The following is a 20,043-nucleotide window of genomic DNA, read 5'->3' as shown; positions in this document are numbered from 1 at the left end:
AGCCACACAATCATAATAAATTCTTGGGCAATCATAATAAATTCATCTCTACAGATTAAAACGGTCCATAAATTACTAATCTCTAAAATTTCTTCCCGTTCTAAATGTCAGTGGAGTAGATTCTGTTCTCATCATTCAATTATAAAAGTTATAATACCATTAGCTACATCAATCTGTCTTACTAAGGGTAGAAAAGGATTAATATTTTAAACAAATTAAACTAATTAAGCTTTGGTAATTTAGGATTGTCACATTATAAAAAATCTAGTTATATGTAACAAGAAAGGAGGATACTACATTGATCATTAAGGACTGTTCACATTAAGACTAGTTTCTGGGGCACCTAGGTGGCTCAGCTGGTTAAGGATCTGCCTTCCACTCAGGTCATGACCCCAGGGTCCTGGAATCAAGACCCTGGTCGGGCTCCTTGCTCAGAGGGGAGCCTGCTTCTCCTTCTAACTCTCTCCCTCTTCCCCTCCTCCTCCTTGCTTGCTCTCATTCCTGGTCTCTCAAATAAATAAACAAAATGTTAAAAAAAAAAAAAGAATAGTTCCTGTTTATGAAATTGGTCATCAACTATGTAAATTTGTAAATCAAGTTCTACTTCCTTCCTGTCAATTTGTCCCTCATCAATTAATCAGTAAATAAACTCAACATAACCAAATATTTTCAAATCACTTCTTATATTGTTAAAATGAACTTTGAGGTAGTTTATCTTTCTTCATAAATTAAGTATGTTTTCTTTCATAATTATTACATCTGAAAACCACCTTACACAGTCATGTGAAAAATGGCTTAATCGTCACATTTCTTTTTACAATTTGTCTTTGGGTAATGGCAAAGTTAAATATACATTAGAGCACCAAGTCAAAAACTCTGCAATTATCATAATAACTATGGTTAATGGTATACTGGAACATGAATAAACAAGTGGAATAGAAAAAAATCCAAAAAGAAACTGCATATATAGACACCTGATTTATGACCAAAGAAGGAATACAGAAAAAAAAGAGTTTTTCAATAAATGATACTAGATCAATTGCATACTCACAAAAGAAAAAAAAATGAACAAGCCCTATTTCACACCATATCAAAAATAAATCCCAAGGCTTTCTAACTATGATTCAAAATCCTGAATGATGGCAGCCCGGGTGGCTCAGTGGTTTAGCACCATCTTCGGCCCAGGGTGTGATCCTGGAGACTTGGGATCGAGTCCCACGTCGGGCTCCCTGCATGGAGTCTGCTTCTCCTTCTGCCTGTGTCTTTCCCCCTCTCTTTCTCCCCCTCTGTGTCTGTCATAAATAAATAAATAAAATCTTTAAAAAAAAATCCTGAATGATGAAACAAAGAACTGATAAATTTGACTACATAAAAATTAAAATCTTTAAAAAATTTAAATATCCTGTACATGATCCAAAAAATCATTGTAAGCAAAGTTTTAAAAATTAAACTGGGAGAGTATATTTGCAACATCTCACAAATAAAGGACTAATATCACGATCCCTGGGTGGCTCAGTGGTTTGGCGCCTGCCTTTGGCCCGGGGCACGATCCTGGAGTCCCGGGATCGAGTCCCACGTCGGGCTCCCAGCATGGAGCCTGCTTCTCCCTCTGCCTGTGTCTCTGCCTCTCTCTCTCCTCTCTGTGTATTCCCATGAATAAATAAATAAAATCTTTAAAATAAATAAATAAATAAATAAATAAATAAATAAATAAATAAATAAATAAAGACTAATATCCTTAAATTACAAAAAACTCTTAGAAATCAAGGAGTAAAAAACACAGAAAAGTGAGCAAAATAGGTAGGAATGCCTGGGTGGTTCAGCGGTTAAGCATCTGCCTTAGGCTTTAGGGTGTGATCCTGGAGTCCCAAGATTGAGTCCTGCATCGGGCTCCTTGCATGGAGCCTGCTTCTCCCTCTGCCTATGTCTCTGCCTCTCTCTCTCTGTGTCTCTCATGAATAACTAAGTAAAATCTTTAAAAAAAGAAAAGTGAGCAAAATAAACAATCACTATAATCAATGCATACACGATACAAAAAAAAGAACCAGTCTAACTCACAATAGGAGAAATGCAAATTAAACAACACTGAGATACATCTCACCTTTCAGAATGGCAAAAATGAGAAGTTATGACACACATTCCTTTGTGAAGGGTGTAAGGGAAACAAACACTCTCGTAAGTTGCTGGTGAGAACAGAGCTGGTATGGCCTTATGAAAGGCATCCAATAATGTCTAACAGAACTACTTAATGCATTTACTGTATATCCAGAAACTCACCTCTAGGAATTTCACCTGAAGACATACCTTTAATAATACAAAAATACACACACATAAGGTTACTCAATGCAGCATTGCCTTTTTTTTTTTTTAAGATTTTATTTATTTACTTGAGTAAGAGAGTGAGCACAAGCAAGGGGAGAGGGAGAGGGAGAGAGAGAAGCAGACTCCCTGCTGGGAGTGGGACCGATATAGGGCTCGATCCCAGGACTCTGGGGTCATAACCTGAGTGGAAGGCAGATGCTTAACCAACCGAGCCACTCAGGCACCCCTGAAGCATTGTCTTTAATTGCAAAATATTGGACGGATTCCTCGGTGGCTCAGCGGTTTAGCGCCTGCCTTCAGCCCAGGGTGTGATCCTGGAGTCCCAGGATCGAATCCCCCATCGGGCTCCCTGGTTGGAGCCTGCTTCTCCCTCTGCCTATGTCTCTGCCCCCCTCTCTCTCTGTGTTTCTCGTGAATAAATAAATGAAATCTTAAAAAAAAATCGCAAAACATTGAAACACCTTGAATGCCCATACACAGAACAGAACTCAAATTATAGTACATCCATACAAAGATACATTAAGCAGAATGAGAAGGCTTGCTATAAATTGGTATAGAGATTTCTAGAATACATTAAGTGATAAAAAGTAAAATGTAGAAACAGATCTAACTATGGCAACTTCTGTGTAACAAAGGGGAAATAACACAATAAATATATATACATGGATCTGATCATTTATGCAAAAAGAAATACAGGAAGTATAAAAACAAAAACCCAACTAGACTGTTCACCTCCTAGGGCTCGGTGGGGACAGAGTAAGAAGGAATGGAGGAGGGGAGTGGAGGGGCACTTCTCTAAACACATCTCCTAAGTCTGACGTGTGTTACTGAACCCTGGTAGTGTTTCACACGCTTGCAGTTAATTAATTAAACAAGGGGGTAGGGGAAACCCTAAAATGGAACACAAGAGGAACAAATGGACCCAACTACATTTCAAATAAAGTAACACAGCCACACAGGATGGAAGATAGACGAAGAATCCAAATATCTTCTGAAAACTGTATTTTGACCATAAATCTTCAAACTCTCAAGCTAAAGACCAAAAATTATATATTCTGAATTCTAGCTGATAGATCTGTTTTTGGCAGTGACATGGTGAGCAATTCTATAACTAGTGCCTACATATTCTAGATTGAGAAAATAAACATAATGAAAGCCAGGTTTCTCACTGTCAGAAGACTGGAATTACAATTAGAGAAAATGAAAAGGCTACTTACTCTAAACTGTATGTCAAATGGACCTGGAAGTAATAGCGTGAACTCACAGGTTTTATTATATATGAAGAGAAACAGACAGAAATTGATACAGATATGCAGGTGTGCACTTGTGTGTGCACCTGCATGTGTGTGCATGTGTCTGTTTCCTCTCTGTCTGCTGAGCAGGCTTAAAAACAACAATATAGGGCAGCCCGGATGGCTCAGCGGTTAGCGTCTGTCTGCCTTTGGCCCAGGGTGTGATCCTGGAGACTCGGGATCAAGTCTCATGTCGGGCTCCCTGCATGGAGCCTGCTTCTCCCTCTGCCTGTGTCTCTGCCTCTCTCTCTCTCTCTCTCTCTGTGTGTGTCTCTCATGAATAAATAAATAAAATCTTTTTAAAAACAACAACAAGAAACACAATATACTCAAAAGCAACAAGCACAATTAGGTTCCAAAGGCTTTAAGTGCCATCCTCCACTAAAAGGAACAAAGCCTTCATGAAGAAAAGGCTGACTCTAGGACTACGGCTGGAAAACAAAAACTTCTCACGTCAGAAATTGAGGGGTTGCTCAAAAAAGAATAGGAACATACTGAAAGGACACAGGAGCCGGCCTGAAGGTACTCCCACCAAAGCCCCCTGATTCACTAAATAGGGTCAGTCTGAGCATCAAAATAAATGATGCTAACCATCAACAGCCCACTGAATAAGAATCCATTATTCCACACAAACAAACAAATATATAGGTGGGGCAAAAGTGAAAACTCTTTCTTGTAAGTAAAATGCCAGCTACTACATGTAAAAAGAGAATTATAGAATTTGAAAACTACCACTTGACAAAAACCATACTAATATCTGATCCTAGAAAGAATCAAGAATCGCTAAAACTAGGGTGTGAAAGTCTGATGAGAAAGTGGATATTTACAAAGTCTCCAAGTATTTTCGACAAGATACTTTTGAATTACAAAAGGAAACATGATAACCTGATAGCAGAAAAACCAGACACCACCTTAACCAAATTAAGTTAATATCACCAGGAATGGAACAGATTGACACCATGTGCTTCTGGAAATGCTGGACATGTGGCTTCTGTGGGATTTCTGCCAAAAACCCATAACCCAAACCTAATCACAAGGAAACACTGAGAAACCTAAATCTGGAGAACAGTCTACCCCACAAACTAGCCTACATTCCTAGTAACGTCAAGGTCACAAAAGACAAAGACTGAAGAACTATTCCAAGTTTAAGAAGAAAAGAAGAGAGTGACAACTAAATGTAACTCATTATCCTGGACTGAAAGCTGGACCTGAAAAAAAAAGTTCTTTTTTGCTAAAATGGACATGAGCACAATTGGTGAAAAAAATTTTTTAAAAGAGGTTACTTATTTATTCATGAGGGACAGAGAGAGAGAGAAAGAGAGAGGCAGAGACACAGGCGGAGGGAGAAGCAGGCACCATGCAGGGAGCCTGATGTGGGACTTGATCCCAGGACTCCAGGATCACGCCCTGAGCTGAAGGCAGCCACTAAACCACTGAGCCACCCAGGGATCCCCAATTGGTGAAATTTAATTAAAGTCTAGAGATGAGATACTAGCATCTTATCAATATTCACTTCCAGATTTGATAATTGTATTATGGTTATAAAGGAGAACATTCTTGTTTTTTAGAAAACGTTCAGTGAAATACTCAGCAGTAAAGGAGCATCATCTCTACAACTTACACTCTAACAGTTCAAAAAAAATTTATATACATATATAAATATATGTATGTATGTGTGTATATATGTATGTAGTATGCAAGTATAACGGTAAAATGACTAACCATGATAAAAGGTTAACAGGTAGGAGATCTTAGTAAAGAGCATACTGGAATTCTCTGTCCTAGTTCTTCAACTTTTCAGTTTAAAATTAATTCAAATAAAAAGCTCTTTAAAAATTAATTCTAGGAGCACCTGTGTGGCCCAGTTGGTCAAGCGTCTGCCTTTGGCCCGGGTCATGATCTCAGGGTCCTGGGATCAAGCCCTGCAGTGAGTCTGCTTCTCCCTCTCCCTCTGTGCTCTCTCAAGTAAATAAATAAAAATCTTTAAAAAATTGGGCAGCCCAGGTGGCTCAGCGGTTTAGTGCTGCCTTCAGCCCAGCGTGTGATCCTGGAGACCCGGGATCAAGTCCCACGTCAGGCTCCCTTATGGAGCCTGCTTCTCCCTCTGCCTGTGTCTCTGCCTCTCTCTCTTTCTCTCTCTCTCTCTCTCTCATGAATAAATAAAATCTTTAAAAAAAACAAAAATCTTTAAAAAATTAATTCTAGATAGATTGAGGATCTAAATATAAAATGTAAAATAACAACACTCTTGAGAAAAATATAGGAGACTGTCTTCTTGACCTTGGGATAGGGAAAGATTTTATAAACACACACATACACACCCCTAACCATAAACAAAAGATTAACAAACTGGACTATAGTAACATTAAGAACTTCCATTTATCAAAAGATACCATTAAAGAAGGAGAAAGAGAAGGCACAAAGTGGGAGAACATATGTGCAACACATAAATGACAAAGGGCTCACACCTAGAATAGGCAATGAACTATAAATCAGTACAAAAAAAAAAAACACACTACTCCACCTTATACCCATTTTGATGGCTACTATTTAAAAAAAAAGTATCGGTAAAGATGTGGAAAAATTGTTGGGAAGAGAATTCCTTAGTAGGAAGGGAAAATGGTGAAGTTGCTGTGGAAAACAGTTATGGAGGCTACTCAAAAAATTGTATGACCTAGAAATTCCATTTCTGAGTATATGCCCAAAAAACTAAAAGCAGGGCTTCTAGGAGATATTTATATATACATGTTCACAAGTGTTATTTACAACAGCCAAAAGTCCATGTGGAAACAATCCAGGTGTCCATTGATGGAAGAAGAGATAAGCAAAATGTGGTATTTACAAACAGTGGAATATTATTCAGTCTTTAAAAAGGTGCCTGGCTGGCTCAGTCAGTGGAGTATGAGACTCTTGGTCTCAGGGTTGTGAGTTTCAGCCCCACACTGGGTGTAGAGATTACCTGAAAAAGGTAAAACCTTTAAAAAAAAGAAGAAGAAGAAGAAACAGCAGCAGCAGCAATTCTGATACATGCTACAGTATAGATGTGAACTCTGAGGACATTATGCTAAGTGAAATAAGCCAGTGGCAAAAAAGACAAATACTGTGTGATTCCATTCATATGAGGTACTTAAACAGAAACAGAAAATACCACAGTAGTTGCCAGGGGCTGGGGAGGGGGATGGGGAGTTGTTTAATAGGGACAGAGTTTGTTTTGCAAGATGAAAAAGTTCTGGAGATGGATGGTGGTGATGGGTGCTCAAGGTGAATGTACTAATAGTACACTTAAAAGTGATTAAGATGAAAAATGTTATGTGTAATCAATCTACCACCAAAAAAAAGCTGAAAAGATAGATAATACAGTAGCAAAATGAGCAACTGATTTGAATAGACACTTCACAAGGAGGATACATAACTGCCCACAAACCATATAAAGGTAAAACATGAAAAGGCGCTTAATCCCATGGATAATAATGCAAATGCAAATTAAAACAACTTCAGACCTCTCCTTGACATAGATGGAAGCTGCAGAGTATGTTCACTCCCACAGAGCCTACTTCTCCCTCTTCCTATGTCTCTCATGAATAAACAAATAAAATCTTTAGAAACAAAAAAAAAGAGGGATCCCTGGGTGGCTCAGCGGTTTAGCGCCTGCCTTGGGCCCAGGGCCTGATCCTGGAGATCCGGGATCGAGTCCCGTGTTGGGCTCCCTGCATGGAGCCTGCTTCTCCCTCTGCCTGTGTATCTCTCATGAATAAATAAATAAAAATCTTTAAAAGAAAGAAAAGAAAAAAAAAGAAAAGAAAAGAAAGAAGAAAGAAAAGAAAGAAAAAAGAAAGAAAAGAAAAGAAAAAAGAAAAGAAAAAAAGAAAAGAAAAGAAAAGAAGAAAAGAAAAGAAAAGAGAGGCCGACCTTAGGAAAAAAAAAAAAAGAAAGAGCATGCAACTCTTGATCTCAGTTGGGGTCATGAGTTTGACCCCAGGCTGGGTGCAGAGGTTACTAAAAATAAATAAATACCCTTTAAAAAAGTTAGAAACAAAACAAAAAAAAAACCAACTCTATACTTTCCAACTTCTCTTTACATGAAGCTATTTGCAGGCTGGTATCTTTCCCTATTTCAATGTTTATTACACAATTCTGCAAATACATATGCACTTCCACACATAAATATTCCTCATCAACAACAGTCCAAAAAATGAAATCGATGAAGGGAAGAGATTTTTAGCCTGCTTTTCAATAACAGATGCAAAATGCAAATCATTTGGTAAAAACCTTCTAGCTAGAGGAGCACCTGGCTGGTTCAGCCAGTAGAACATCCAACTCTTGATCTCAGGGTTGTGACTTCAAGCCCCATGCTGGGTATAGAGATTACTTAATAAAAAAAATAAAATAAAATTTTAAAGAATTTTAAGAGAATGATTAGGAGCACCTGGGTGGCTCAGTTGGTTAAGCATCTGCCTTCAGCTAAGGTCATGATCACAGAGTCCTAGAATTGAGCATCAGGCTCTCTGTTCAGTGGGGAGCCTGCTTTTCTCTCTCGCTCTGCCTGCTGCTCACGCTGTTTGTGCACTCTCTCTCTCTCTCTCTCTCAAATAAATAAATAAAATCTTTTTTAAAAAAAGCATGTAGGGGGATCCCTGGGTGGCGCAGCGGTTTGGCGCCTGCCTTTGGCCCAGGGCACGATCCTGGAGACCCGGGATCGAATCTCACGTCGGGCTCCCGGTGCATGGAGCCTGCTTCTCCCTCTGCCTGTGTCTCTGCCTCTCTCTCTCTCTCACTGTGTGCCTATCATAAATTAAAAAAAAAAAAAAAAAGCATGTAGGGCAGCTCGGGTGGCTCAATGGTTTAGCGCCATCTTCGGCCCAGGGCATGATCCTGGAGACCTGGGATCGAGTCCCACATCGGGCTCCCTGCATGGAGCCTGCTTCTCCTTCTGCCTGTGTCTCTGCCTCTCTCTCTTTTTGTGTCTCTCATGAATAAATAAAAATCTTAAAAAATAAAAATAAAAATAAAAATAAAAATAAAAAAGAATGTAAAAAAATCCCTTCTAGATATAAATGATGAAATAATACAACCAACATATACATGCTTCTAAGTTTCATAAAGCCCAAGTTTCATGTCTGCATCATCAACTCAAAATTTAAGGTTAGTTTTTAAATTTTGTTTTTCAAGTTTCAGAGATGGATTGTTCAATCATATAGTTTACTAATTTTCATACTGGAAAGGTATGCTCACAAATAATCATTGAGTCATGAATTATTTAGGTAGATTCTAACTGAAGTAACTGCTATTTACCAATTCTCATCTATTAACTTTTAGAAAAAAGTATTCTTGGGACAATGAAAAAGGGTATTACTTCTACAAGGATTAACTAGGAACACCTGAGCAGTGTGTGAAACCTGCAAAGTGCAGGCATATATAAGACAATACCTATGCGGCAAATAATCCTCTCTGCTCACTGTGACAGATAACCATATGAAGGCCCCAAACCAGATATCACAGCTACTCAGAAGAATGGAAACTTTTCTTCAAAACTCACTGAACGGCAGTTGTGCTGTATTTTATATTTACAAAAGCTCCAAACAGCAGTGAGGTGCTCTTGTCAAAAAAGTCCTTTCTCCTACACATCAACTAGATCTAGCCTCAAATAACATTTGAAATGAGAGAGGTAAAGAAAGGTATATCCCCATGTCCTGCCACAATAAGAAAATGTTGAATACTGTGCCGTGACAGAAACACACATGTGGCTGTCCACATGAGTGGGTGAGTATGTGTACATGGTGTCTACATGACTAAAAGTGAAAGGCTTCATTTATCTGGTTAATCATCAATGCTTCATCACCGTTACAGAAATTTAATTTGTGGGAAGTGTCCAAATGTTAGAGAAGCACAGTGAAATATGTAAACTTAGGAAAATAAAATAACACTTAAGGTTGTGAGGTCTCCAAAACCTTTTGATCTTTTCAATTTTTCTGTTCATTTTCACTATTCTTTCCTTCTTTGTCTTCTTACTTCAATTTCTATTCAGTGACCTTTTCTTAAATAAAAGCAGTTGCATCAGTCTACATAGTGTTCCCAAATAATTTCACCTGTTCTGGGATCCCTGGGTGGCGCAGCGGTTTAGCGCCTGCCTTTGGCCCAGGGCACGATCCTGGAGACCCGGGATTGAATCCCACGTCGGGCTCCCGGTGCATAGAGCCTGCTTTCCCTCTGCCTATGTCTCTGCCTCTCTCTCTTTCTCTCTCTGTGTGACTATCATAAATAAAAATTAAAATTAAAAAAAAATCACCTGTTCTAAGACCTTCCTCACTACACACACACACACACACACACAACCTACTTAAATGAGCCAAAAAAGAAAAGCCAAATCTGTGGACAGCTGGCATGTTCTGGCACACAGCAGGTGTACAGTTGTTTTGCTTTACAATGAAAAAGTACTCACTGTTAAAAACCAAACTACCATCAACTTCAGATATAGGCCTCTGAAGATCTGACATGCCTGCTCAGGGCACACTTCATAGTAAACCTTCAAAGACCCTGACTGCCACTGATGAGGACACAACAGAAGGAAAGCAGTAGAACGCATCTAATGCCAGTGTTTCAACTTGTTCTTCCAGTCACACAAATAACAGTTCACCCAGTCACACAGGCACTCTGCTCTGAAGACGCCCCCAGCAAGTGAGTAACCAGTTAGGTCAGAAAATGCCAGCTATCTTACACAAAAGAGTGGTAGCACTGTCATCAAGGAAGTAATTCAGGGTGTTGATTCTGACTAATGGAAGTAGGGCAAAGGTCTATTCCTGGTACCATGCTCTGGGCCATAGGAGGACACCCAGCAGCTTATCAAAGCTGTAGCAAGGAAAAAATCTGGGGGCACCTCCAAGCCTATGGAGTAAGTCTGGGTTTAGTTTTGGCAACCCTGGAACAGAAAAACCAGCATTTCCACCTAGATCTTTCAACACATATAAGGAAGTCCCTCATCAGCTGTTCTTTGAGGCGCTTCTTAAAATAATTAAGCCACGATCTATCAAAGCCCTGCCTGAACAAAAGGCTTTTGAATGGATCATGTTTCAAGCAGTGCTTTGTTTCTCCCTATCAGACTAGCACAAACTCTACAGGTTTTCTCCACAAAGTTTCTACTCAAAATACAAAATTCCCTGGAAAACAAGACTCTGCATCCCTATGCAATATATCCAATATCTGACCAGCAGAGAGATGGCCCGGAGTCATCTTGTCCCTTGGACAGTCCAAACCAACAGAGACACTGAGAGCACCCAAAGGAAAAGACTCTTCTCTTCAAAAATCAGTCCTGAGCTGGTAAAAGTTCCTAGAGATAATCAATAAAAATGCTACTACAAGGGAACCTGGGTGGCTCAGCTGGTGAAGCATCTACCTTCAGCTCATGTCATGAACCCCCCCGCATTGAGCTCCCTGCTCCTCCAGGAACCTGCTTCTCCCTCTCCCTCTGCCTGCCACTCTCCCTGCTGGTGCTCTCTCTGTCAAATAAATATTAAAAAAAAAAAAAAAAAAAAAAAAAGCCAGACGCCTGGGTGGTGGCTCAGCAGTTGAGTGTCTGCCTTAGGCTCAGGACATGATGCTGGGATACGGGATCAAGTCCCACATCGGGCTCCCTGCATGGAGTCTGCTTCTCTCTCTGCCAGTGTCTCTACTTCTCTCTCTCTGTGTCTCTCATGAATAAATAAATAAAATCTTAAAAGAAAAAAATACTACTACCTGTCATTTACAAAGCACCTGCCGTGTGCCAGACTGTCTGCTAACCACTTGACCATGAAGCACACACATACAAAGCCTGGATCTGTCTGCTCCTGAAGCCCACAGTCACTATTCTGTACCAACAAGAACTAAACCAGCCTCAAAAAGAGTGTAAAGGAAACCAGTTATGCTCTAACTAAATTAATATCACCCAATTTTAGTGGAATTAATACAACTGATCCTGTATTAATTCCACTAAAATTGGGTGATATCAGTAAGTTTATGGTGTACAAGGCGGTGGAATGGGAATAAAAAAACCCTATCTAGGGGTTTCAGGAATGTTATTGTTGGTCGTCCTTTAAGACCTAGCACACATGCTCTTTCATAAAACCTTCCCAGGCTAGAAACAATGTTTTCCTGAAACTCTTACGCTGCTCTCCTGGCTCTCCCAGGAAATCTGACTTTTTTGCATGTATTTTGAATTATGCGCACAGGTGACAATCTCTACCCGTTATACCACAAGTCTGAAGACAGACTCTACCTCCAGCTCACACTAGCATAAGACACTAGCATAAGACCCTGCCACAAGGCAAGTGCTCAGTGATATATTTGTTTCATGAACAAGTCTACTATGTGGTTTCATTTATAAAGCCAGACCAAACACACCAAGTCTACCACACTGTTGAACTCTCTGAAGACTGTGTGTTCCCAGCACCAGCAGAGGGCGAACCCTGAATAATGTTTATTTAATAAATCAAACATCATATTAAGATTCACTCATCCTAAAATCCATCACATATTCAAACACCGCCACATTAATACCTTTGACAATGATGCTGTTGTTCCAGTTTTTATGACTTTGCCTCCTGTAGATGCTGAAGAGCTGTTTTCAGGTTTAGTTTTTTCTACTGTTTGCGTTTTGCTTATCCCAGACACTTTAGGCACTGAGCCAACACTCCTGCTTGCTTTCTTCATTCTGGGTTGCCTCTTCGTGATGCATTTACAAGCAAATCTGTGGAAAGAAATGTCATTATACTGAGAACACAAGTAGAAGAAAGTTCTTTAGAAATTTGTTTCTGAAAAAAAAAAAAAATTTGTTTCTGAAAAATTTTACCATGCAATACATAAAAATGTCTGAAAGCTAGATGTTGATACAGAAAATAAAAGGCTGAAAAGCTCTTAGACTTGTTAATCAGAATATACTCCACATATAAGTCTTTCTCCTTGAACATTACTAGCTTGAAACTATTTTGTGCATTCTAGTTCAGTCATTAAAAGGAGTACCCTAGGGGCAACCTGGGTGGCTCAGTCAGTTAAGTATCCAACTCCGGATTTTGGCTGGGATCGAGGGGTCCTGAGATCGAGCCCCCATCCAACTCCACACTGAGCCTGAAGCCTGCTTAAGATTCATTCTCTCTCTCTCTCTCTCTCTGCCCCCCCTCCACTCGCAGGGGCTTGTATGTGTGCACATGTGCTCTCTAAAAAACGAAAACAAAACAAAATAAAAATTCTAGATTTCTAATGGAACTGGCTAAATACAATACAGCATACATTATTTTTAGCATTTAATGAAGCACTAACCATCCTGGTATTTGAGAATTAGCCATTTTGCAGATATTTAAGGATGATAGTATTTTCCAAACTATCTGGTATAGTCCTAATTTCAAATATATGTTGTAATAGCCTCATACAAGCCAGGAGAACATCCCAGAAACTCCAACATTCAGGACCTAAATATATTTCCCAGCATATCTCTTTTATCAGGAGGCAGCATCAAAATTCCTTATCAGAGGGGATCCATGGGTGGCTCAGCAGTTTACTGCCTGCCTTCCGCCCAGGGTATGATCCTGGAGACCGGGGATCGAGTCCCCTGTCAGGCTCCCTGCATGGAGCCTGCCTGTGTCTCTGCCTCTCTCTCTCTGTCTCTCATGAATAAATAAATAAAGTCTTTAAAAAAAATCCTTATCAGAACATAAACTTCAATTTTTTGGGTTCAGAAAACAAGGCCATCTATATACCCATAAGGAATGTGACAAGTCTACCACCTAAGCAACTTGTGCTTGATTTCATAGCTTAGAGGACTCAGAAGAACACTGCAGCACACAAAACTGCACCCATATAAACCCTTAAATATATCTTTACTAACTATGCTAGAAAAACAATCCCTACAGTAATATCAAGTTTGGAAAGATGTCATGGGCCAGGTTGGCTTTCACAAAAATGAAACCCTATTTGAAGGTAAGAAAGTTTGTGTATGATGATTCTGAGAAACAACAATGAGCACAAAAAGAGGCTGTTGTATTCTGTGAATATTTCTACACACTAATAAAAATAAACTTACTGAATAACATTTTGGAAAAGAAAAGGCTTGTCCCAATACCCTTAATAGCCTTAATGAATACTTTATCTAGACTGAGCTCGAACACTCCAGATTTATCTTGCCTTGACATAATACAAACTGTACCAACTGGTTTGGTGGCAAGAACAGTAAGACAGGGTGAAGGGGGGCTCTGCTCCACCCTCAACATGATAAGGCCTTTGAGCTAAAAGAACGCTGTTATTAACAGCAACCACAACACAGCGAAACCTCAGCAGCAAGTGTACGCTTTTCTCACCTACAGAATGAAGGAATGACACTGGATCTATCGCTAACTCAAAGTACTGTGGAAAAATCAAATTCCTCAGAACCTTTCCTTCAGTTTCTCACTCTTTTTACCAGCTCTTTTCTAAGTCTCCTATCTTTTAGATAGCTCCCTGAGGTTTCTTTGTTCTCTTCTCCAAATTCCACGCCCACAATCCTTTCTACACCACTCAGACCCTCTACCATTCTCTGCCAACTCATCCAGCTCCTGCTAAATGAACTTTTCCTGGACAAGTACCATCTAATAAAACTTACTGCAATAATGAAAATGTTCTATGTCTATCTGTGCTATCCAATACAGTAACCATTAGTCACTTGCGTCTACTGAGCACTGAAAATGTGGCTGGTGTGACTGAGGAACTGCATTTTCAATTTTATTTAACTGGTTTAACTGATTTATTTAACTGATTTAAACTTAAAGGTACATGGTAACTACCACACTGAACAATGTAACAGACTGTCCCTTTCCTGCTACTACCTCTTAAAACCTAATGAATTACCACTTTCTACCCAATAGGATGGCTATAATCAGAAAGATAGAGGGGTGCCTGATTGGCTCAGTCAGTGGAGAGTTCAACTCTTGATCTCAGGATTGTAAATTCAAGCCCCACGTTGGGCACAGAAATTACTTTAAAAAAATTTCTTTTTAAAAGATGGTAACAAATGTTGGAAAGGATTTGCAGTAAATAAAACCCTCACATGCAGCTAGAAGGAATATAAAATGTTGCAGCCACTTTGGAAAACAGCCTAGCAGTTTCTCAAATGGTTAAACCATAGAGTTACCATATGATCCAGCAATTCTACTCCTGGATTTATAAGCCCATGAGAAATGAAAACATTTGTCCACACACAAACTTTTTTTTTTTTTTTTAATTTATTCATTTGAGAGAGAGACAGAGAGAACACAAGCAAGGGGAGAGGCAGAGGGAGAGGGAGAAGCAGAAGCAGACTCCCCCCACTGAGCTGGGAGCTTGACATGGGGCTCGATTCCAGGACCTGGATATCACAACCTGGGCCGAAGGCAGATGCTCAACTATCTGAGCCATCCAGGTGCCCATCACACACAAACTTATATACAAACGTCTACAGACACATTATTTATAATAGCCACAAAATTGGAAACAACCCAAACAACATTTAAATTACTTTTTACTTATCAACATGTATTTGTTACTGGATACTGGATACATATTACTATGTACTGGATACATATTACTATCAACCTATTTGTGTTTATATGCCTTCTGCATACAAGATAACTTTTTGTTTCAATTCCACATGTCTACCAATTGATGAATGGATAAACAAAATGTGGTATATCCATCCAACAGAATATTATTTGGGCATAAAAAAGAAACGAACTACCAATACATAGTACAACCCTGAAAATATTAAACAGATTAAAAAAAAACAGACACAAGGAATCATGTAGTGCATGATTCCATTTATACATATTGCCCAGAATAGACAAATTCATAGAGACAAAGTAGATTAGGGGTTGTCAGAGGCTAGGGTAGCAGGAATGGATACTGACTGCTAATGGATACAAAATTTCTTTTTTGGAATGAAACATTCTATAATTAGATTGTGGTAATGGTTGTAAACTCTGAATATACTGAAAACCACTCAATTTTACACTTTAAAGTGGGTGAATTGTGAAGCACATGAACTGTATCTTAATAAAGTGGTTACAAAAACCAAAATAAAAACTACCTGGGGAGCCTAGCTGGCTCAGCTGGAAGAGCACGTGACTCCTGATGTTGGGGCTGAGTTCAAACCCCAAGTTGGGTGTACAGGTTACTTAAAAATAAAATCTTAAAAAAAAATCAAACCTAAAGAACATCAGACAAGGACTTGTAGAAAGCAAATCCCAATATTATAAAATACCCAAAAAGATAAAGAGAACTACAGTTTTACAAAGATCAGAGAGAAGACAAGCAGCACAGCCAAAAACTTTAAAAATGCTGAGATATACACTGGTCCAAGAGACTGGCAGCTTAGATCTTAGATCTCAAACCACTGGTTCTCACCCACATTGGAACCAAAGCTCCCTTTCTCTAAACAAATATGTAAATACATCTTTGTTACTGAAGTGAAATCCAAAACTAACCTATTTATTAAATACAAACAAGTACTTTCTAAAAATATTTACATAATTTGGCATAAAAAATAAAAATAAAAAACATAAAAAATAAAAGTAATTTGTAAGTAAAACAAATGTGAATTTCAATATATGAATTTTCAAGCAAGACCATATGAGGAATAAGAGTCAGAAATCTATACCTTTAAGTTAAATGCTTGTGAATTTGACTACAAAGTCTTGACTTGGACACTTGATAGTACTCTAACTGAGATACCATGCCATCTATCATACATGCTATCAACCATGTGATTTTCTAAAAGGATGAATCACTAAAAGGATGGTTAATTTTTGACTGAGCCATGGAATGCAGATATTTGGTTAAATTATTCTGGGTATAAGGTCGTCTCTTTTTGTTTTAATAAGATCCGTAATTTTTATTTTACTTTTTTTAAAGATTTTATTTATTTATTCATGAGAGACACAGAGGGAGAGAGGCAGAGACGCAGGGAGAGGGAGAAGTAGGCTCCATGCAGGGAGCCCGACGTGGAACTCGATCCCAGGTCCCCAGGATCAGGTCCTGGGCTGAAGGCAGCGCTAAACCGCTGAGCCACCCAGGCTGCCCTTTACTTTTTGCTTTTGTTTGTGTGTATGTGTTGTGTAAGGATGTTTCTGAATGAGATTAACATTTGAATTCATAGAGATTCCTGACTCACTGAGTTGGGATGCTGGTCTTTTCCCGTCTTTGGACTCTACCTGAAAAACTGGCTCTTCTTGGGTCTCAAGTCCACCAACTTTCAGGCTTGGATTTACACTATCAACTCTCCTGGTTCTCAGACCTTCAGACTCAGACTGGAACTTACTATTGGCTCTCCTAGGTCTCGAGCTTGCTGACTGCAGATCCTGATACTTCTCAGCTTCCATGATCATGTGAGTCAACTCCTTATAATAAATCTCTTTGTGTGTGTGTGTGTGTGTCTAGGTCCTACTGGTTCTGCTCCTCTGGACAACCCTGACTAATCCATTTGGTAAAGCTGAGAAGAAAACAATTTCTCCTCAATGCCTACAGTAACTGCATTCCTGGAAAATTCCATCTATACCAAAACTCCACTTAAAAAATGCCTTCTTTGTATAAAATGGAATTAAATTTCTAGGCTCAGTAATAAACAATTTTTTTTCTATCTACATAAATTATTCAGCAAGATATTTCAAAGTTGTAGCAGATCACAGGAAAGTTTGATTTTATGGAACCAACACTTCAATGAGTCTAAAATTCCATGCCCCTACCTACTACATTTCAAAAGCAACCACCAACCATTGAGATCATGGAAAAGTTTCCATGATTTTCTAAAATGAGCCCTATCTAAGGGCAAAGATCCTCAAAAACAGATTCTAATTCACCAGATCTTGGCCCCTACCTGGTTAAGAAGGAGGAATTGCTGGCCCTGCCTAGAAAGCCTTGAGTCCCCTGAGCACTGGAGCAACTACAGAGTGGAGGGAAAGGATGAGCACAGTTCACAGCACTTCAAGTACCTGAAAGTTGAAAAAAGGGGTGTGGTGTAAGTAACTACTATCCCTTCCCCAATCCTGCTCAGGGCTGTCATTAGCACCTGTCATTACCTCTAGTCCAGAGAAGTCAAAGTTTGAGAGGAATAAAAAGTAGCTCTCCTCACAATAACAGTATGGATCCTGTCTCCCTATACATACTAAGAATAATCTCAAGCTACAATAAATATAGGAAGTATGTCAGATGTATTCCTCAAATAATATTTCTTTAAAACATCAACACTGATGCACTGCCTCCAAAACAGGGAACGGCACCAAAGGCCTTGAGCCTCTCTCACAGGACAGACTGTGTCCCAGCTGTGCTGTACCTGGAACAGTCCACTAAATCCTCTCAAGAGCCCATATAGGCACTGACAGAGGCTCAGAGAATATAACTCACTCTCCCTGGGTTACCATTCTTCAGGGACAGTAGACTGAATCCAAACCCCACACCCTGCCTGCCTCTCCATACGGTCCCCAGTGCAACCATACACAAGAACTTCAGAAATGTGCAGTTTTCATTGCAACAAATATTTCACAAGATATGAACAAACTATAACACTAAAACTATACTGCTCAATCTGCCCCTTCTAGATTTATCCATTTATCATTTGAGCCAGTGCTGATATACTTGACCAAATTTTTTTTCATTTTGAAGGTACTAATTGTCATGTTATTTAATATAAAATCTATCTTTTTTAGAGCAGAAAATTTATCACCAGTTCTAAATATGTATTAAGTTTCAGTTGCAAAAATAAAATTCTTAGCTATAATCATATTGATTTATAGATACCTACTACTTTTTCAATTAAAATAATAATTTGTTAGGCCTGGGAAGAGACATAACTGCCCTCATTTTACAGAAATAATCCTGCACTTAGAAGACAGCAATCTGGGTGGCTAGAACTCTCACCAGGATGTCCCTGTACTTGGATTCCCCAGGACAGGATTTACAGCTCCAGGAGCCCTGCCTAAAGCTAATTACACATCCACAGCCACACAGGAAGCTTGAATTTCCTTTACATCTACGAGGAAATCACATAATTAAAACCTACAGAAGAGGGCAGCCCGGGTGGCTCAGCGGTTTAGCACCGCCTTCAACCCCGAGCCTGATCCTGGAGACCTGGGATGGAGTTCCATGTCGGGCTCTCTACATGGAGCCGGCTTCCCCCCCTGCCTGTGTCTCTGCCTCTGCTTCTGTCTCTGCCTCTCTCTGTGTCTCTCATGAATAAATAAAATCTTAAAAACAACAACAACAACAACAAAAAACAAAGGGCCATCTCTTACCTGCCAGATATAGTAGACAAAATACTACTTAAAAGTCAAACCACAGGGATCCCTGGGTGGCACAGCGGTTTGGCGCCTGCCTTTGGCCCAGGGCGCGATCCTGAAGACCCGGGATCGAATCCCGTGTCGGGCTCCCTGCATGGAGCCTGCTTCTCCCTCTGCCTGTGTCTCTGCCTCTCTCTCTCTGTGTGACTATCATGAATAAATAAATAAATAAAATCTTTAAAAAAAAAAAAAAAAGTCAAACCACAGGAGGGCCTGGCTGGCTCAATTGGTAGAGCATTCAACTCTTGGTCTCAGGGTTGTGAGTTCAAGCCCCATGTTGGGGCGTAGAGATTACTTGGAGAAAAAAAAAAAATCAAACCACAGACTCTTAAAAATGGTAAATATTTTGGAGGCCATTTATAGGAAATCTTGCATGCAACACCACTGACAAGAAATCTTTTAGTTACAAGCATCTACTGTTGGAGGAAACTGACCACTAAAAAGTTATGAAGCAAGTCATTATTTACTCAATGTTCACTGATTACTTACTCTGTACCATGGGAAATGCCAGTTCTCCAGGATACTAGTCAGACAAGACATAAATAAATACGTGAATAAAGATAATTAAAACAAAACACCTATTTTCAAGGAGTTCATAGTTTAGTAGAAGAAACAAGATACATAAACAGTGAAGAAGACCCCATCCCTCATAAATTCTACTGAAAAAACAAGATAAGTAGATAAACAAAGTACAATGGCCATAGAAAGAGCTAGTCCTTGGTTCCACCTCTGGGGAACCGGGTGGGAACCTCACAGAAGTGTGAGAAAGCATAAGCTCACCTGAAGGACTCTAAGAATGTGGGTCTGGCTAGAACACAGAAATGTCAAAAGGGCTAGTGGGGAAGGGCCCAGCAGGCCAGTCAAGCCCTGGCCTTTGTCCAATACAGGATGGCAAACTACAGACTAAAGTCAGTGCAGCCCTAACTTGGATTTGTAGTTCCTAAAGATGAACCCAGCACTGTTGTGGAGGATGGGCTGAAAGGACATAATATGGTGGTGGGGCTCAGGCGTGAGAATGCCTCATTGGCATCTCCTTCCCTGTCACTTCTTTCCTCTGATTTGACTCCAAGTTCTCTACACTCAAAAGTACCACTCTTGGGGCACCTGGGTGACCCAGTCGG

General features: G+C 39.5%; 1 protein-coding gene across 7 annotated transcripts in view; it reads right to left on the bottom strand.

The window, feature by feature from the left end:
* SPECC1L (sperm antigen with calponin homology and coiled-coil domains 1 like) overlaps nucleotides 1-20,043 on the bottom strand; it is a 132,066-nt gene that overhangs the window by 88,023 nt on the left and 24,000 nt on the right. For 6 of the 7 annotated variants that reach the window (XM_077874485.1, XM_077874492.1, XM_077874486.1 and 3 more), the window contains one exon: nucleotides 12,147-12,336. In XM_077874485.1, coding sequence (XP_077730611.1) covers nucleotides 12,147-12,299 — 153 coding nt within the window. In that variant the 5' untranslated portion in view covers nucleotides 12,300-12,336. Of the gene's footprint in view, nucleotides 1-12,146; nucleotides 12,337-17,463; nucleotides 17,579-20,043 lie in introns of those variants that run through there. The other variant, XM_077874490.1, reaches the window with a different exon arrangement.

This window comes from Canis aureus, chromosome 27, assembly GCF_053574225.1.
Source record: "Canis aureus isolate CA01 chromosome 27, VMU_Caureus_v.1.0, whole genome shotgun sequence".
NCBI lineage: Eukaryota > Metazoa > Chordata > Mammalia > Carnivora > Canidae > Canis > Canis aureus.
This window is presented reverse-complemented; position numbering and strand designations above follow the sequence as displayed.